The sequence below is a fragment of the Colossoma macropomum genome, unplaced genomic scaffold (genome assembly GCF_904425465.1).
Source record: "Colossoma macropomum unplaced genomic scaffold, Colossoma_macropomum, whole genome shotgun sequence".
Classification (NCBI taxonomy): Eukaryota; Metazoa; Chordata; class Actinopteri; order Characiformes; family Serrasalmidae; genus Colossoma; species Colossoma macropomum.
In genome coordinates this window covers 24,223,904-24,245,411 of record NW_023494795.1, presented here as the reverse complement: position 1 = coordinate 24,245,411, position 21,508 = coordinate 24,223,904, and the positions used below count along the sequence as shown (strand labels likewise).

Here is a 21,508-nt window from a genome sequence, read left to right as displayed (position 1 = left end):
CAAGCCTCTCTAGAGTTTAAGCAGGATGTTTTAGAGCAAGAAAACACAAAAAGCTGCATAGCAGGGGGAACTCCAGGACCGGGGCTGGGAACCTGTGTTCTACAGCATTGCTCAGAATAAATCTTTTTGGCAGCTTTATTTTTAAGAGTGTAGCACAAACAGTGAGGGAAAGTGTCCCTCAACTAAACAACACAAGTGGTCTAAATTTAAGTCATCCTAAAACAAATACAGATGTTTCTGAAAAGCTCCATTGAGACTGATGGCAGTTAAATCTTGAACCTCACTGTTAGACAACATGGTCTGGTATATTATATTAAAACTGTTCTATCAGTACCAGTGTCCTTCCCTTAATGTAGCTTTTCTTAGTCCCCTGCACCAAAGCCCGGTACACTTTAATACGTTCTCTGCTCCAAAACACACATTTTACCTTCAAGAGGGGCTTGTTAATGAGCTGTTGAGTTGAGTCAGGTGTGCTGGGAGCAGGGACAGCACTGAAACCTGCAGTGCAGGGGCACTCCAGGACTGAGAAAGCACAGCTTTAATAGTTGCACAGGGTCTTAGTGAGTTAAAGACTTGGATAAGTGTGCATACTTTTGTTGTTTCCGGCGCAGCCAGCTCCAGCGCCTGCTTGTGCAGCTCGGCCGTGATCAGCTGGCATCTCTGGCACAGGCTGGCTCCGCTGCCCTCTGGGTTTGGCCTCTGGCCCCTCTGCAACTCCTCAGCCGAGTGAAGCCTCTTCCTGGGACTGAGCCCACCGCACTGCAGGGACTCATTACCAGCCGAGCCTTCGACAACCTGAAAGCAGCAGTTTCCAAGTGAGAAATGTCTTCAACATTAGAATGCAGCAGTACACAACCCAACTTGCACACATTTTAAGGTATCTCTTAAACTAAAGTGTGAATTCGTTTTTTTTTTTTTTCTGTTGTTAAAACATATATTAACATCTGCACCAATAGAGATGAACCACATACTCTGTAGTTTGTAAATTCTGATTCTGGCAAATTAAGCCAATTGGGAAAACATAGCAAGAAGCCTTTTTTGGGCATTTCACAGTCTAATATCACGATGAACAAGCTGTTAAGTCTTTTTACTGGGTAAATCATCTCAAGAAGAACGTTAATGGCCAAAGTTGCCATATTACAGCCTATGTAGAGCTTTTGGAAAACAAAATCCCATTTGAGCATCAATTTTGAGTACCTGAAACACACTGACACATCCAGCCATCTGCAACTCACTCACACTTCATGTCTTACCGTAAACCTCCTGTAGTCCATTTTTCGTCCTCGAGCAGAATGCCGACTTGCATACATGTTCCTTAGTCAAATTTCCCCTAAACTGCCAGTTTACTGCCAGTCATTAGAGAGATGGGTTCTTTTCTCTGCCTGCTCTACCATACCTTTATGGCCTCTGTTCTAAATATGTGCTCAAATGTGCTCAGTTTGCAGAGTTAGAACATGAGAGAAGTTGTCCTGCAGCTCTGCAGTTGGCACTGACACTGACATGGAATGAAGCCATGGCTTTAAAGTTGCTCGGGTGTTAAATTCGGGACACCGAGAGGCGGAGAACTACTTTTTGCTAAGCGTTCACTTTTTCCCCCCCGACTCTTGCTGCGACAAGCCACGCCCCCTAAACGGTGATTGGTTAGTACAAAGTAAGGTCTTTCTGCACTACCATTGGCTGGTAGTATTTAACACTAGGTAGTTCTAGTGCCTCACTGGCTCCTAGTTAATCACAGTGCGCAGTTACTTTGTTTGGTGAAACTGGTGAAATACTACCGTTCATTTAAATTTCTCTTTATTTTCTGGATTTCTAATTTGCAACAAATCACACAGAGCACAAAGACAGAAGATAAAACCCTGATGAAGTCTTACTCTGGCTGGTCATGCAGGCCCACGCTTGTGTGTAAAATGTACAGAGTGTACAGTTTGTGAATCCATAAAGCAGGATTTCTCACTTAACCAGATAACTTAAGCTTCTAATCAAGCCTGTCCAATAGGAGGAGAGGTAAGGGGCGGTCTTGTTAGGCAGCTCACACTTTAGGCTTAAGTTATCCTGCTGACTGAGAAACCCTGCAAAGCCCCGCCCCCCAACCCAAGGTCCAGTACCTGAATCTCAACACGCAAATCAATACGCAGAGCTAAGTCACACTGACCGCGCGGCTGCAGGACCTTGTCGGTCGCTGTTACTCTGGCGCCCCCGTACGACCAGACTCTGAAACTGTCCCAAACCCGGTCTAAGGTGCCTTTTCAGTTTCCTCTTGAACAAATGAAGACGTACTGACGGGATATTTACACTGTCAAACTTATATGTTGTTTTAACTTTAGAAAATAGGGTAGATTCAGGTAGCATGAGAGAGTCCTCTGGTCCCCTATAGGAAACTTTGAAAAATACGTTAATGGCCAAATTAACTATTTGCAACATTTCCTTTTGCTCATTTAGAAAATGTCCATTATTAACCAAATTCTTTGAAGTCCTGGTACTGTATCTTTCTTTCTCTCCATAATGCCTGAATCATCTGTAATCTGGATTGCCTTAAAATTTCCGTTCATTGAAACTAAGATAATGACAACAAAAGCACACTAGCCTACTACTACTACTACTATTGTTATTATTATTATTATTATTATTATTATTATTATTATTATTATTGTGATTATGTGATCGCAGGCATTTATCTAAGCTGACTCATTAGAACGAATTTAAATTTATGAGATCACAAAGTTTGCACTATGTCTGTTCAGTGAGGAGACTCCAGCTGAACAGAAGACAAGTTCTACGCTGTGTCTCATTGTGGAGATGCTTTGCATAAGTGTTAATCGTTTGCACAATCGAAAAGGTCGAAAGCATCGTACGTACACGGATGACTGAAACCTGTTCTAGTCCTGTAACAGCATTTCTCTTAAGCATCCCTCCTCTCAGCCTTCTTCTCCCCCCAAGCAGTGTCTCTTTTCAACCATGCTACACACTCTGTATAGTGTATTAACGTCTTGCGTAAGACAGATGCACACGATGCTGTTCACATATAACCAACTGCACACACTCACATACTCTGTGAACCTTATTGTACGCACATTTTATACTTGGTATGACTTCTAGTCGACTTATAACGTTATATATATATATATATATATATATATATATATATATATATATATATATATATATGTCCAAAGTTTGCAGACACCTGCTCAGTCAGCGTTTCTTCAGAAAATCAAGAGCTATGAGGATTTGATTGCATTCAGCCACAAGAGCATTAGTGAGGTCAGGTACTGATGTTGGATCGTTAGTTCTGGATCACAAACGCCGCTCCAACTCATCCCAAAGGTACTGGATGGAGCTCCATCACCTCCACCGCTCCACAGACCAGTGCTTTACCCCCTCTAGCTGACGCCCCTGTGCGGCTGCTCCAGAGCGTCCCACTCTACAGGCAGCGCTCCTGGCTTTAATTCGTTCAGAGCAGTGAAGCAGTGAAGCAGAGTGTAGTGGTGGAAGAACTTACATTAGAACCGGTTCCTACCTTCTGCTTCCTTTTCAGCAGGTGGCTCGTAAATCCAAATATTCCATCAGCATCTATAAGGCTCGCGCTAAGCTCCACAGGTGTTGGGTCTTTCTGTGCATCCTCGCGAGCCTGTGATGAGTCCTGTAAATCCATATGAAGCCGTTTCCTCTCTTGACCAGGGACTGACAGCTCTCTCATCGGCGCGTGGATTCTCGTTAAAGCGCAGATTCCAGCTCGCGCGCCTTCATCCTCTGCAGCCCACAGCCCACTGGGCTCACCTGCGCTCTGCACGACCCAAACGCAACTAAAGCACGCGGAGCCTGGTCCCTCCTCCTTCTTCTCCTTCTGCTCCTCCTCTACTTCGAGGGTCTTCAGTCCTTTCATTTCTTCTTCAGCCCCTCCTCTACCTCCACTTCAAAAAGCCCAAGTCCCTCCTCCTCCTTATAATAATAATAATAATAATAATAATAAATAATAATAATATTAACAATAATAATGGTATTTTTTTGTGCTGATGAAATGCATTTTATTTTATGTATGTGCAACTAATGTGCTCATTTGAATCAGCTGAATCCAAAGCACCACTTTCCCCTTTACCTTCACTTCAAGATGATCTGGTCTTCCCTCCTCCTCCATCTCCTCTTCCTTCTCCTTCTCCTCTTCTTTTTTCTCCCTTTCCTTCTTCTCCTTCTCCTCCTCTTCCTTCACCTTAATAAGTCCCAGTGTCTTTTTCCTCACCTCCTTCTTCTCATTTTCTTCTTTTCTTCATCCTTCTCCTCCTCCTTCTCCTCTTTCTTCTCCCTTTCCTTCTTTTCCTTCTCTTCCTTCACCTTAAGACATCACAGTGTCTTTTTCTTCATGTCCTCCTTCTCCTCTTCTCCCCCTCTTTATCCTTCTTCTTCATCTTCTCCTTCTCATTCAGTTTGGAATCTCCATCTCTTCCTCTCCCTTCTTCTCCTCCTTCTTCTCAGGACTCTCCAGTTCCAGCACTTACTCCTTCTCCTTCTTGTCGTCCTCCTCCTCCTTCTTCTCCCTGTCTTTCTTAACCGTAAAAAGCCTCAGTTTCTTTTCCTCCACCTCCTTCTACTCCTTTTCTTCTCATCCTTCCTCTTCACCTCCACCTCATTCAGTTTGAGAATCTCCAAGCCATCTTTTTCTCTCCCTTCTTTTCCTCCTTTTTCTCGAGAATCTCCACTCCCAGCACTTCTTTCTTCTCCTCCTTCTCCTCTTTCTTTTTCTCCCTCTCTTTCTTTCTTTTAAGAAGCCCCAGTTTCTTTTTCTCCACCTCTTTACTTCTTTACTTTCCTCCTCATTCAGTTTAAAGATCTCCAAGCCCTCTCCTTCTCTCTCTTTTCCTCCTCCTTCTTCTTGAGCATCACTAGGCCCTCCTCCTCCTATCGACCTTCTCTTCCTCTGTCTCCTCCTTCTTTTCCTCACACTCTTTCTTCATCTTAAGGAGCCCCAGTTTCTTTTCCTGCACCTCCATTGTCTCCTCTTCTTCTCCTCCTTATCCTTCTTCTTCACCTCCTCCTCCTTCTTCAGCTTGAGACTTGTCAGATCAAGCTTGTACCTGGGAAATGTTTGAATGAAAATATATGGTGTTGAATGCAGACCTGCAGTATTAAATGAATACCTGCCTTGTAGAACATCATGTTCAACTGGACACAGATGAACAGTGAATTTACTGAAGACTCATTGTATATCACTGTAATCTCTGCAATACCTTTTAAAAGCTTTAATTGCTGATATAATCTTAGTGAACTTGTTAACCAGTATCTATCAAGACCCCCAGCCATGAGATAACAGGGAAAAAATGGAGCCCACAGCGCAGCTCTTTTTGTCAGCAGAGAGCAAAGAAAACCCACAAGTCAGTCTGAGCACAAAGCCTAATTGAGTTGTTAGTCTATTATTCTTTCTGCAGTTTTTGGAGGTGAAATGCAGACATGAACCTCAGCCTCGCAGTAATAATCTTATCAGGGCCACACAGAGGCGCTCGTTTCAGATAAGCAGACCACAATACTGACCTCAGCAGAGTCGTTTATGTCAAGCCTCAGTGCTGCAGCCGTTCACTCGAGTTATATAGACCTGGATCTGTTCACTGAGGGTCTTTAAATGATCAGTGCTCACAAAACCAAACCAACAGAGCCCATTGTTAACTTATTTACCTTTTTATTTTGTATGAAATTCTTCTAGAAGACACATTTTTAGGGCATTCTTTTCTTTCAGTTTTGACTCTTTCTTTCTTTCTTTCTTTCTTTCTTTCTTTCTTTCTTTCTTTCTTTCTTTTCATTTGACCCTCTGATTGTCATTTTTTCTTTCTTTTTTCTTTCTTTCTGTCTGCCTGTCTGATTGTATGTCTTTGTTCGTTCTTTCTTTCTTTCTTTCTTTCTTTCTTTCTTTCTTTCTTTCAGTTTGACCCTCTGTCTTTCTTTCTTTCTTTCTTTCTTTCTTTCTTTCTTTCTTTCTTTCTTTCTTTCTTTCTCTCTCTCTTGCTCTCTCTCTCTCTCTCTCTCGTTCTCTCTTTTTTCTCTCTATCTCTTTCTCTCTCTCTCTCTCTCTCTCGTTCTCTTTCTCTTGTTCTCTCTTGCTCGCTCTCTCTCTCTCTCTCTCTCTCTCTCTCTCTCTCTCTCTCTCTCGCTCGCACTGGATTACTTACCTAGACATAATGGACCAGTGAAGAAATCTCATTTCACCTCTGGTGGCAGTGTCACTGATGCCTCATGGGAAATGTGGTCAACCAAATGCAATCCATTGGTCTAATAAGCTGACAATGTGCTGTCTGCTCATCATTAAGATATCTCTATCAGTACAAACAATAATCTCACTCAGTGCATTTTATGAGCACCTCCTATCTTTTCATCAGATTAAACTGGATCATCAAAAAAAACACACTAATCAGCTCTTCACTGTAATCAGTAGAAACTGTCTGTCAGTTTGAGGTGAGATTTATTTTGTGACAGATTATCAGAGTCCAGAGGTCAATCATTCTAATCCATTGTGAAGTGATTTGTAACTTGTCCCTTAGACACGAACGAGGCCTGTCCTGAATCCCTGTGGGACTCCCTCAGCTGTTTTCAGCATGTGTAATCTCACTGTGGACAGCTTGCCATTAATGAGGGCATGAGGACAGGGCATGTCCATTTCACAAAGGAATACTATGCATATTCCACGGCACTTAGGCCTGCTCTTAGATTTGCAGACTTTGTTACCTAAAATGTAATTTTTGAAGACATTTCAGTGCCGTCTATCTGACCTTTACTGAATGAAAGTTTCTGTGGACCAGGATACATACAATTTCATTAACTGTAATGTGCTCTGACTTGGATTTCTTTACAGTGTTGGTGATAGGAAACCAGGGGTCGCCATGACTACAGTGCAAATATAGCCACTTTATTTGCCACCCAAAACAGCCTACATGTTTCACATCAAACCACACAGAATGGCTTTATTTACATCTTACTGTTTTTATTATGCATAAATTTTGAAAACGTGGTGTAATTCCCCTTTTAAAGAAAACAAAGTTAATTTATTTAATTCATACATATTTTCAGTTTGTAAGTCAAACAGCCCTGTTGTTACTGTGAACACAGAGAAAAGGGCTCTGAGCAGAAGAGAGCAGAGAGGCCTCCTCCACTGAGCTGCCACACTGCTGCTCAGCTGACTGGCGGATACAAATGAAAAAACAATTGCTGGCAATCATGTGAGCCATAGTGCGTGTCAGTGGTGAGGCTCTCTGGATTTAAAACCCTCCCTGCCATCATTTGCAAGTCATGGAGCTTCACTGCCCCCTCAAAGCCTCTTGATTTATCCCTCAAACACTGGGGGGTCATGGTTAGTTTGTTCCTTGTTACGTGGTCCTCAAACTGCATTGATTTTTTTTTACCCCTGGATAAGCATGATGACCATAGTGGTTGACGTTTTGGCTTGATGGTTTATTTATTTATTTTTAAAGGTTGCTGAATTTTTACTGAACTTCAGACAATAGGCTACCTTAACAGAATGTAAAGTACAGCTCATCTGTTGGTCTGTTCACAACTATTAGACTATTATCTATGTATTTTGTGTACTCTGCGCCTCATTTATCTACCTCAGGCTCACTTGCAATTGCATATATAGAAATTTGTACAACTCTACATGCTGTGGCTTTTATTTAATAATCTGCATTACTGTTACAAAAACTGTACATTGGAAATGGTGCAATACAGGTGTATATGAATGTGTGTATATATGAGTCTAATGTGTATATATTTTTATCTACTTTTTATTTATTTTTGTATACAAGGGGGCCACGCACCCAAGATTTTCACTCACCTTTGCACCTGGGTAAATGTGATGTGACAATAAACGTGATTTAATGTGATTTATCTATTTATATATTACTTAATTTATTATTTATTATTTTTTCAGTGCATAACATTATTTACGTAGCCTTCCTGTTGTTACAAATGTTGCTAAAAGGCTGGCCTTCCTTTGTGTAAAGTAAGCTTAAATAGCCAAAATCAAAATCAAGAAATTGTAGAAGAAATAACAGAGTGGTGTTCAGATGACTTTCACCTGTCATTCAAAAGACGTTCACCTGGCGTGACACTTTTTTTTTTATGTGAGGCGCCTCCTCTCGCAGGAGCTCTTCTTATGGGGCAGGTTAACATAAGCGTTTCACTGACATTTCTCATCTATTTATTTATATATGTGAAAGACTTTGAAAATACAGTGAAAAGTACATTAGGCCATTTTCATACATTTATAGACGTGTTTTACAGGTGTTTCTTGTCAATATAGGGTAAACAGGTAGGTTTCAGGATATCTTTATGTGAAGTGTTTACAGCTCAGGTGTTGGAAAACAGCCAAAACTATCTTTTCCTCCATGCTTCATGCATCCTCTGCAGATACATGTATTGATTGGTTAGCTGTGGATGACGTAAGTCGCTCTTATGGGCGCTGAGCACAAAAGACTCAACCCTACCGGCAGACTTGGGTCCCGTCAATCATGTTTCATATTTTTGGATGAACTGCATCTGTAACTCTCTTAAACTGTAGTTATAAAACGATCAAATCTCAAAAGAAATCTCTTTATTTCAGCGTGTATCGTCGATTCTCGTACACTTGCCTCTAACCGTACTTAAGTTTTAATGAAGACTCAGCTCAGTTATACTCACTGACACTTGGCACAATCACACCATGTCGTATGTTAATGCAAATCTTAGCACCACTGTTACACGGTCTCTGAGATCTCAGTGGGATATGCAGCTCTGAGGGCCATTCTCAAAACTGAAAACCAGCTTCTAGAAGATCTGCATTCATCACATTTTACATGTTCATTCCTAACTCTTTTTTAAAGATGCTACAGAACGATTCATGTTGCTCATAACTGGATTTATGCTATATTAAAGAACGAACCGAGAAAATAAATACTTGTATGGCCCAGTGTAGATGCTTTCTAGATGCTTGTTTTGCATTTAACGTCCCGACGCCGTCGGAACAAAACTTTGTATCTCCAAAATTATAACTTTACAGGAGAAAGAAAAAAAACATACTTCACTTTTAATGTAAGTCAGTGGAACCAGACTTTTTTAAAGTAATTTTGGGCCGTTTCTTTTGGGCCTTTGAAATTTACACACAATGTAAAGGGCCAAAGGTATTTTCAAATTATGTCAAAAACTGAAAAACAACAAAAAAACAGAGATACGAGGTTTTGTTCCGACCGCACCGTTATATTCATTTAACCTAATCCTAACCTTAACCTCAAGCCAACACCTAAGCCTAACCCTGACTCTGGTTCTAAAACAAACCCTAATCAACAGCAGATGGTTAATCATTTCAACACAGTTACAATGAGATTCCAACATGTTGTGTGAAGCCCTTCCTCTGGAGTGTCTTTGAAATGAAACATTTTGATTCTAGTATCACTCAAACACAGGCACATTTCAGTACATAGTGTCTTATTTGCATATCTAAATGCATTTTTGCTAAACTTTAAATAAATACATAAATATTTACGATTATTAGTGTCAACTGGTAAAAATTCACTGTGATTTCTATTGTTTAAAAGTAATTTACTTTGTACACCTGTGAGCGGCCTAGAGCAGCGCTTTTCAGTCAAAGTGCGCGTGGCTCCCCAGACAGCACTGAAAAGCAGCGCGCCTAGGAGGGCCCGTCTGAACGCCCCCTAAGACCCTTCAGCAGTCCACCGCCTTCCTTCTTATTTGGACAGCTGTGATTAGGACCCTGGACAGCAACCAATTTACCTTAACCAGCTAAATTAAGAATAAAAAGAGAAAGCATACACTCGCAAAATATCAGATTTAGAGATCAGTTTATTTTTTTTTTTCCTTCATACAAGAAATGCTGATTAGTCCCACATCAACAACACGCTAGTTAGCCTACTCGCACAACAGAAAACGCAAGCACGGGGAGCGTACACAGACAAATATCAACCCAAACAAATCAACAAATAAACAATACATAGCATAAATAAATAACAAGAAAATCCCGTGATACGATCAGTTGGAATAATCACGCAGTGCTCTGCAGTTCAGGTAGCCGGTGATCATCAGCAGCCTCGTCCATGGAGGAGGTGAAAGTTTCCACAGTCTGCCCAAGTGGTCCTAAACATTTCACAATTTTAGCAAAGAACTGTTGAACTGTTTAGAACCACTTGACCAAAGAGGGAGCCAAACGGAGCCAACGAGACAGTTTACCACTCTGTAGCCCCCCATCCGCGAGCGCATCCTTCATCTTCTGAGTTCAGCGGTAAAGAAAGAGTGAGTGAGCTCGCATCTGTTTTGGCGTTGAAACGGATCAGCCATCCGACCCCGACTGCTTTGCTTCTGCCTGCGTGGTGCTTATATACAGACTGGAGCTGGAAGGGCGCTGTCTGCTGAGGGCTGGGAACAGGTCCTGCCGGTCAGAGAGGTTTTACAGAGCGTGGGCCTTGAAGAAGAAGGAGCAGCTTTCTGCATTCCTGCTGGACCGGTATTCAGGCAATGGCTATAGTTGACCTTTAGCTATGAAACACGATAAACCTTGGCTATGAGAGACACAAGTGTGTTGATGTGATGTAATGTAATGTACTTCATTCATGTGAAATTACATACTTACACTTTGGGTCCTATTGTATTCATATATACATATATATGCATGTATGTATATATATATATATGCCCTGGATCAGCTGCACATGCGCCTAAGGTCACCATGCCCAGTGACTTGAGGGGTATTAACCTCCACCACCCCACTCCCACACACCGACCCCCCCCCAAAATTGGGACATCAAACTGTAGACCTGTGTTCTATGCAGTGAAGCCTCTGGGATGAGTTGGCATGGTTATGATCCAGAACTAATAATCCAACATCCATCTGTACCTGACCTCACTAATACTCTTGTGGGGTGCAATCAAATCCTTACAACAACATTCCAACATCTGGTATAGAAGAGTAGACACTGTTACTGCAGCATAGGGGGTCAAACTGCCTGTTAACATTGTTGATTTCAGAAGAACCATTAGATATGCAGCTGTCTACATACTGAAGCAAATTCAGTGCATCACTTTTTTTCTGTGCATGTTCAAGGTGGTCGGGGCCCATTCTGAGCGCAGAGGCCTACTTTATAATTTTCCTAACCGTTTCACGTTTTAACCAGGGCGAATGAAGGCATTTTCAGAAATCCCTGCATGAACAGCTCCCACTGACAGCTACTTTCTAAAGTCTTCTTTCATCATAATCAACTGAACGTCTTTCCTTTTCTCTCTTTTGTTCTGTCTTTCATCTTCTCGCAGCTTCCGAGTTGCTGTCCTAGTTGTTACACAAGACACGCGGAATGTGGCAGAATCTCAGCATCGTGCTTATTGTAAATATTTTACACAAAGCTGTCAGAAAGTATGACAACATAATCCTAAAAAAAAGGAGCACATATAAACTCTTATAAGCATAGAAGAGTTACACAGTAATTTCCTGTTAAATATCAACATGTAAATAGTTTAAAGTTACCCTGCAACATAACATTGACACAACAATGTCATTAACATGTCATGTGCTGTCCTGAACTGTCATGACAGATTTTGTCTAGTAATATAAGTGTTATGTTAGCATTACTTGTAATTATTATGACAGATAATGTCATAATGTTTGATGTCATAATGTAAAACTAAAGTACAGTTAATGAAAATAAGCACATAACAGACAACTGTCTTGAAAACGACCCGTAATGGCATGACACTGTTATATTACTGAACCTAATCTATCATGATAACAGCTGACAGCATATGACATCTTCCATAACATGTTCATGGCATGGTTATGTCAGTGTTATGTAGCACGGTTCAAGGAAACCAACCCAGTTTCATATGGCCACACAAGGGCCAGATTAAGATCCTCTAGTGCCCCTGGACATTGATGTTATGGCGCAAACTCTTTTTCACGCACATCACTAATCCATTGATAATAACCTTGCAATAGTTTTGCTGAAGATCTGTTCTGTTCATTCCTCACAAATCATGTAAACTGAATTAGTGTTAGCTCCTCAGCTCAGCCGGCTAAGATGGGAGGGGATGAGCTCATTAATCAGATCAATAATGTCACAATACACACACAATAAGATGCCAAAAAGATGTTTATTTTGTCTGCCTTTCAACCACATAGGTGCCACTGTCTGCCAAATTAAAGCCACACACAATTACAATGCCTTTTGGATATGTACAGCTTGATTATTAGACACCGACTGACTAGTTTGGTGTTCAATTACTGAGATGTAAACAGCCTTTTTAGAGTGATTTGATGTGAAATGGTTCAACATAGAGAAACTCGCTGACTCCTAGTTCTCTACAGAGGTGGCAATAGAAAACAGGGGTCTACAACACAAACTGAGCTATTTTATTTGCTGTCCAAAACACTAGTAAGCACAAGTGAGCATACATGTGACTGAGTTTTGTATTATTTATAATAGTGAAATAGTGGTAAATCTGAAAAAAGCAAAGTTTTCTTTGATGACTGTTTTGTTTTTGAGTGCTTTACATGTAGATCTCTGCCATGAATGGAGTTTACAAAATGTGTTTAAGGTCAAAATGTTATCTCAAAACTTTAATAAAACAATGTCTCAGACATCAGACAGCGTATTCATAACCATTTCATGTATTAATTTCCTATGAGGTAGATTTTAATGGCATTCTACACATTCTATCACCACCACTGTGAACAATTCTGGCTCTGTACGTTTCTCTAGAGTTGTGCATTTCACATCAAACCACTCTGAATGACTTTGTTTACATCTTAATGATTTAATTATGCATAAAATTTGTCAACCTGGTCATCCATTTGCTAGATTCGGACATAAATACCAGTATACAGTCACATCATTCTACGATGATGGGGCAGTTAATATTTCATATTTTTTATGACTATGTTGAGAAGACATACTGGCCCTTCTGCACTTTCTCATGGGCAGTTTCAACTGCATTGTCTTGCTAAAGCTATTTCTAGAAGGTATGTGTGGCATTCTGCAGTTAAGATGCAATCCATTAGCATGCGCAGTCTGTGCTGATTCTATCTTCTGTCTTCCACACGTACTGGCCCAACCTGATTCCTCACGATCACAAGCAGAACCTGTCCAACTGCTGCCATTCTATTGCTCTGATGAGAACCATTCATAATGCAAGAAGAGAGGGAGAGAGAGAGAGAGAGAGAGAGAGAGAGTGAGAGAGAGAATAAGGTGTGCTGTAAATATACTGAATACTGTGTTGTAGTCTTCACTTTGGCTGCCTAAAACGTTTTAGTTAATGGAAGCTCTAATAGTTATCAGAATAACAATCTGTGTCTTATGTTTCAAAGTTCAATGAAATTTGAAAGCAGCTCAGTTATTTTCTTTTTTGAAGAGAACCCTCACTTTTGTGTGCCTTAAAATAACACACAATAATATTAAAATGTGACATATAAATCAAAGGGAAATGTTTCTTTTATGTCTAAAAAAAACAAATAGGTAAATATTACTAGTAGATCCCTATTGTTGCGCTATGATGATAGCTAAATTCAAAAAGGTTTTGTCTTAGTGATGCAATGCTCTAGATGAAGGAAGCTACATTTAAGCTAAATTAGATATTCCTAAGTGAACCAGAGAGAAAGCAATCACTTAATGCTTGCCTACTTTTAAGAATGAATAAATGATTTTGCTTGGTTTATTCAACCCATTAATAGTATTGCTTATGTACACCATACTGAGGCCTGCATGCCGTAACATATGGAACTCTCTTTAAGTAAACACATCATGTTTTACAGTGTTGTTTCCAAAAAAATGTTTCCTGCCTTTCGTCCATTGACCGCTGGGATAGGCTCCAGCTCCCCCCGCGACCCTGAAGGATAAGCGGCTTAGAAAATGTGTGTGTGTGTGTGTGTGTGTGTGGTTTTTAAGCGTTCACCTAAGCCTTTCAGTGAACCTCAGATTTCAGCTACTGTGATTTTTTTCTAAGGCATAATTGAAACTGACAGATAAAAATTTGCACTGCTGTCTCTATTTGTCTGGCACACCTACAGTTTGGAATCCACTCATTTTAACATGTTCTAGATTGCTTGAGGGTCTCAAAAATGCCGTTTCATGCAGAAATATTGTGCTTTTGTGCCCATTGCTGATACATTCACATACAGTGTGTATAATCACTAAAAAGTGCCAGTAGAATAAGACACTGTGGAGTATCTGAGCCTCCATGACAATTGCTAAGCATTTGCTAGAGGGGTTTAAAGCCCCCCCCCCATCACTGGGCTTTGGAGCAGTGGAACTGCATTCTCTGAAGTGGTGGAGCACTGTTGTGATCCAGAACTTATAATCCAACATCAGTACATGACCCCACTGATGCTCTTGTGGCTGAATTCAGTTAAATCCTCACAGCAATGTTTCAACACCTAGTGTAAAGCCTTCCCAAAAGAGTACAGACTGCAAAGTGGGGGCTAAATCAGTATTAATACCCTTGATTTCAGAAAAAATGTTGAGGAGCAGGTCAACAAACTTTTGGACATGTAGTGCATTAAGCAGTGTAGTTTAATTACTCAAACTGTTGCAAACAATGTAATTAAAGATCAATTGTGTTGCACTGCAGGTACAGCCTAACTTTTTTTGTGAAATTATCCGCATGTGTACTTCAGTAATCAGTAAAAGTAAAAAAAAGTAATGCTAACATGCTTACAATAGAAAAAAACATTTGAGGTGCACGTGTCATAATGCGAACAAACATGTTGGACAGTTGCCCACGTCCGACCCAAACCTGCTGGCCCTGTTTTAGCCAGTTGCATTAGCACCACTCCACTCCCTCCAGATCATAAGTCTGGTATGGAAAGCATGCACATACTTTTAGCATTCACCCCCAGTACACTGCCTTCCACTCCCATCCACTGCATTATCATCTGATTGAGGACTATCCAGCCAATGAAGCCTTTAGTTCAAGTGTCCTACAATCCACTGGCCTGCCAGCTTTCAGCTCAGGATCTTCCTGTAGACCAAAGCTGCACTGCTGGTTCAGCGGCCCAACCCACACTCAGGGCCTGCGCTGACAGCCGGAAATGAAGTTTTTAGAGTAGTTTTAGATGTAAAACATGGTGCTCATGTGCAGGCCTGTTTTTGTAATTCTGTGGAATGATGAAGCACCTGACAAACAAGCGTGACAGCATTACAGTAATGACACGTCATCAGTTTCAAAGTTTATCTGGTGCAAGTAAAGGGACAGAGGCAATCTTCCTCACCAGAGTTTCCCCAACTTAACTTGCAGGAAATGAACACATATATAGATATATGATACATATATTTATATATGTGGAATATGTTTCTTTAATGTAGCATACATTTCCATCTACAGTGTTGACTTAGTAATGATGTAGGAATTAAAAGGATACAATAAAAACATCTGGTGAGTTAAGACCACAGTCCACTGGACTAGCAGTTTGTTTATTTAACAGAGCATTGTAAATGATCCTGGATATTCTACTGACGGCAATAGTCTGAGTTTATGTTGGAGTGTTGAAAATTGATTTGTTAGTTGCAGCAACTACTCATTTGGGCTTCCAAGGAAATGATCTGATAATGTGAAAAAAAATAAAACATAAAATAAAAAAATAAAACAAACAACTTAATGCTATCAGTCATGCCGATCAGGGTGGAGGGAAAGTGAACAAGTGAAGTGACATCTGACCATGTTCAGCTAAACCATGTTCTAAAATGACAGCTTTTCTCATGATAATCACCTCTTAGGTCTTCTGTGGCCCTTTGAATCTAAGTAGCAGATAGTTTAGCTTCCAAGTTATCTCCAAAATGACAGCTTTACAGGTAAAGGTGAAAGTATGTGTTCAATTTGTTTGTTAATCATGAATTTCTTCACTCAGTGTAAAGGAAAGTTGCTGTGTTGAAATTGTGTATAATAACAAAAATAGAAAAAAGGAAGGGGTGGGGTGCATACAATGACATGCAATTCCTGTGCAACTGGTATCAGTCATCACATTTATTACTTATGTTAGAATGTCATAAAAAAATCAGACAATTGTTTTAAAAATATATATGTATATATTGTTTAAAAAAGTTGGATGGATGATGTTTTTAAAATATTACATATATATATATATATATATATATATATATATATATATTTATATTTTTTTTTACTAATTTTCTAAAAACTATAACAGAAAATTTGCAAATTTGTATTCTCTAATTATCTCTATAACACTCCATAAATTTAATATCCATCATTTGCACATGAATAAAATATATTACATTAACAAATTAATGTCTGTAAAAGTAAAAACTTAAAGATGAAATTCTGTTAATATATTGTATTCATGTGGAAATCATATAAATTCAGCACATCACTTTTTCATTGCATGGAAATGACCCTAGCTCCTGCTGAGGTGCTATCATTGTCCTTCATGTTGGTCCTTGTCCTTCTGCCAGCAGAGGCCATAACTCACCATGACAAGGTAATCACCGATCACTAGCCTGCGCTGGAGGTCATTATTGTCCTAGGATCCAGGTTCAATCGGGCCATCACTGGTTATAAACCTCTGCACATGTAAATGACCGAGGGGTTTGCCCTGGAGCAGAATGATTTAACGTAGCCCTGATCAAGCAAATTTGGTTGGTTTTATTTTCTTGAATTAATTAAATCTCTTGTAAATTTCAATATTTATATATACAGTAATGCTTATGTACTGTATTCCAAAAGCTTATAATGAGAAGAAGATTTGTTCTGTTATTAAAATTCTTCTTTTGTGTACAGCTTTAGATACTGATTTTGAAACTGTAAGCTTGGATGTGTTTGATGACTTTTAGATGTATCTCTGCACTTGCAGGCCGGCTCCAGCTATTCACTTCATGCTTTTTTATGATTGTGATGAAAAAAATGTGACTACCATGAAACCTAGCATTTCACTCATGCGGTCAAGACTTTGACTGATAAATCAAACTCTGGGTGTTTATATTTACAGATATTGACAAAGAACACAAATCCAGTACTGGAGTCAAAGTAGAGACACTCTTGGTAAAATGTTACTCAAATCGAAGTAGAAATGCTCTGTTTATATTTTACAAAAGTGCTTGATCTAAAATGCATTTGAGCATCAAAATAAAAGTATTGAGAGATATTCTAACATTTCAACAATTCTACTCTTATATACTTTTAGGAAAGTCAATGTAATTTCCCATCCAAACTTAATATTATATCAAATTTTCTTTCATCCTGAAAGGTGGTCAGAGATGCCCAGGCCAAGTTACAGTTGCTAAGCTATGATAGGACATCATGTTTAGGGGAGGGATTTAGTGAAAGGTGTACTGTGACTAGTTTGATTCATTTGTAAAAATACATTGTATTCTTTTGTGTACTATGAAAAATATAGTCTTAACTACAGGTCTCAAAAATTTAGAAATAACTATATCTGACTTTACTCTTGCATTTAGTGTGAATAGGTGGAGCTAATCTGGTGTAGACTGAATAGTTGCCAATGTCTAAATGTGTTAGTTTTCATTCCATGGCTGTTTTTGTAATGTAGTTTTCATGTTCTCTACTGAGTAGAAAGCGAAATATTCAAATAATCTTAATACTTTGATGCTTTAATACTTCTTAAGCTACAAACTTTTTTTTATTTTAGAACAGCAGGGAATAAATTGCTTTTCCATGATATGGGCCCTTTAACAAAGTATAGAGACTAGAAAAAGTACTTTAGTATACTACTGAAGTACATGTACTTTGTTACTGTCCACCACTGGGAATACAAAGCTGTTACAGTGCTTTCATCCAAATACAAAAATGCTGTGGACACACAGAACATAAACGCTTAACACTTTGTGTTTCTCTCCTCTGACAGCCTCGAAGCAAAGGGCTGGGCCTTGGGCAAATGAAGAGGAAGCAGAAGCAGCACATTAACCTGATTATCCACTGTGGCACATTTAACATCTAATTGAAAATCTGCTGAAGTAATGAGATGAATGGTTTTCTTCGTTTTGCTAATAAATGTTGTTAGCATTTCCAGGAACAAGGCCAATCTCAAAGCTTTAAACCAGCTACAGTGTGGAGGGTATATTTCTCACTATCTACATTCTCATCATTTTACATATGCATGTACAGTCTGCATATTTGTGGCGATCGGTATGGAGATAATTCCACATTAAGTCTGATGAGACATGTTTGGTGGCCTTTTGATGAACTATCTGATTGATGCATTAATCATATAATTGTGGGCTTAACCAGATCCACTTGAATTAAACAGGGCCATGTGGTCACATTTAGTGCAATGCTATCTGCGTCTTCTACACATCAACCTCAATGACATCAGTACCCACCACCACCACCACCCTCCCAAAAGCAAGCCGGTTCCTGTTTGAGAGACTGGTTTTAGGTTGCTGCAAATTAACCCCTTACTCTACAGACTTATTAATCTTAAGGCTTATTATTATGATTTTTTCAGTAACTACTATACAACTAAAATGAACATACAGAGAGTGAAGAGTGGAACACACAGGTTAAACAGGTTAAAGCATTTCCTGATTTGTATTGTGCACAGAATGGCAAAACAAAGAAGCAACATAATTATTTAGCTGTTTATTGAGCTCACTGGCTCTAATTAGCTGGAGGAAAATGTGATTTTCTTGGAGCAAGAATGATTGCAAACAGGCTGAGCTCTCCTGCAGATTCTTTGTTGTGGCAAACCAAATAAACATTTCTCAAAAAGAGAAAGGAAAAAAGTACAACTCAAAAGTATAAAAATATCTCTAATTTCATCATCATGTAACCATGACCCAGAATGTGCTGTGCTTCATTTCACTATTGTGCTGTTTTTTTTTTTAATTAAATCTTTCTCATGTCTTACATTCTTATGTTTTTTCTTTACACTCTTGAAAGCCCTACATTCTTCTTTTAATTTGTTTTTTTTTCCCCTTGAGGTCCGCTTATAATTTGTGTGGGTTAATGCACCAAATAAAGTCATAATTCATTTTTATTTGACCATTTTCCAACCTTTCCTTATCCCTTAGAATTAAACAGCCTTTTTTTTTATTAAGATTAACAAATGAGTTCTGATTGGCTGCCTCGTGTTGTGCCTTTTTCAAACAGCAGTCAGAGTAGAAACACTTCTTATAACTTCAGCATGAATGGGCAGAACTAATCTGCTGTAGGTTGAAAATGCAGATATGTAGTACTTTGAGACTAGGCACCTACACATGTTTTTTAAAATTTTAGCTGTAAGTGTGTTTTTTGCTTGCGAAAATAAACATAAATGTGGTAAAATAATGTTCACCTGATATCTTATGAGCTAGTTTGAAAAACAAAATTGCAGAGTTCTCCTGGATGCTGGCGAGCATCACATGGATTTGTTAAGCTCCATCAGCAGCACACCTGATTTAAAGGAAGCACTGTTCTGCTAAACCAGATATTGGATGATAAATACAACTAATACCAGGCTTCCTTGAGAAGAGGTTTGAAAACGAAACAACTGGTGTATGTAAAATCACTACTTCTTATGTTAATGTTATTTGTATTTATTCTAATATTATTGCATTAGTGAGCAAATAAACCCTCACTGACCAGCAAATTAAATTTTTAAATATAATCTTCTCAGCGCCCTTAAACTTTTGTATAGTACTGTATGTAGATGCACTAGTTCTAGTGACATCAAACAAACAGTAAATCAAAACAGGTTGATCTTGCAGCATAGTTTCCATACATATTGAACTTATGGGCTGGGAAGTGAGCAGTATGTTTTGAGAGTTTAGCAATGTTCAGAAACCAGAAGGTATTTTCATTTTTCATGATCTACATCTACATCTATGAAAATATCTAAACTGACATCTGACCTTACCTCTTTGGTCACAGAGAGGGGTGTAAACAGATGTATTTGTCCAGCAGGTTCTGTTCCTAAATATGTTTTTAAGTTCAGAGAGAACAGAGTCCATTTCTGATTGGCTTAAAGTGTAAAGCATGCATATTTTTCCTGACATGACTTCAGAGAAATGCTTTATTACTCTCAGTGGAGTAAGGTGAGCTCAGTGGGGCTCTGACACTGATATGATTTGAAATGGTGGGGCTTCCAGAGGGGGATGATACAACAGGGGCTCTATCTTGGGTGTAATTAGGAGTCTTAATTTTTGTGCTCTTTTGCCCTTGAGTGTTCAGGTAACTCTGGAGCTTGTCATAGTGAGCAGATATAGAAATGTTAACAGAGGGGAAGATGTTGGTGTAATGAGCTCCCTGAGAGGCCTCAGGCTGACTGTCATTATCTGCTCTGGGACCACCAACTCTAATCACCAAACTTTTTCACCTGTCAAATCTTTCTGTTCCAAACTGTTCCAGTGAGGTATTTGGAACACAGTACACTTTTGTGAACAATTAATATTAACTTTAAAATACTGAGAAACAATATAAAATAAAATATAAAAAGTTATTTTGTATTTTTATATTCAGCAAATAAACATAAATTATGCCCTAAAATTTGCAGTAAAAAATATTGAAGTATTCTCTATAGATTGTTTCACTTCAATCAACAAAACGTAATTTTACGGGGGGTTTGAATCTTGGATAAGAGTGTATATTATTGCTGTCAGAAGAAAACCTTGTATCCCCAAAGTGGTAGCTTTACAGGAGAAGGAAAAAACTTTCTTGATTTGCCTGGATGTTTTTTTTAAGTAGTTTTGGACCAGTTTTAACAAGCCATTCACATGACTTTTTAATACAACACACATATTGTCAAAAACCTCCAAAGGCTTAAAGAAAAGAGATGTGAAGATGTGATAGATTTCAAGATTCATTGCTAATAAATTCTTAAAAAGTTAGTAGGTAGAATTGTGTGTGTGTGTGTGTGTGTGTGTGTGTGTGTGTGCGTGCTTATTGGAAACTAATGACAGAAGACACCATGAAAGCACAACAAGTGTCACAAGTGTAATACAGAAATAGCCTCTTTGCAAAGGCAATATTATTCAACAATATGCTATTGTATGCCAGTAGTGCCAGAAAGAAAGAAAGAAAGAAAGAAAGAAAGAAAGAAAGAAAGAAAGAAAGAAAGAAAGTAAGAAAGAAAGAAAGAACATCTGCCTGTTGTTGTTTCTCTTTGTTCCACATGGTGGCAGTAGATCTGAGAAATGGTGAGGAATCAGTACATGAGCATTTAATGCCACATCTCTGTCCTCAGGATGGCACTTTAGGGTGTCAGTGTTTTGGAACTGTATGTCTTCTGCTTTCTGTACACTGTCTCCATCACATTTCCATCAATTCCTGTTTTCTGTATTGATCCTTAAATGATTAATCCTGTCCACAGACAGCTCAGACTCAGATGTGAATTAAAATCTTCTGACCACCCAAAGGGGGGGGGGGTCTGGAAGGTTTATCTTTTTGTTTGTGAGTGCTCATACATGTGGTTATTTTGGTAATGATACATCAAGACACATCACCATTGCACTGATATCTGTACTGTGTCGTCTAGGATGCTGTGTGAACCACCAATGTGTGACAAATTTCTGCATGGGTTTCATGTATTCTCATTTCTGTTACACCA

At 39.1% G+C, this 21,508-nt stretch overlaps 1 protein-coding gene across 1 annotated transcript in view; it reads right to left on the bottom strand.

Moving 5' to 3' along the window:
• The window catches only part of LOC118816109 (kinesin-like protein KIF26A), a 41,234-nt gene extending 36,395 nt beyond the window's left edge, over window positions 1–4,839 (bottom strand). Inside the window, exons 1-2 of the mRNA XM_036582619.1 lie at window positions 3,518–4,839; window positions 592–795 (exon numbers count right to left, since the gene is read on the bottom strand). Coding sequence (XP_036438512.1) covers window positions 592–795; window positions 3,518–3,883 — 570 coding nt within the window. The 5' untranslated portion in view covers window positions 3,884–4,839. The remainder of the gene's footprint in view (window positions 1–591; window positions 796–3,517) is intronic.
• Between the last annotated feature and the right edge of the window lie 16,669 nt (window positions 4,840–21,508).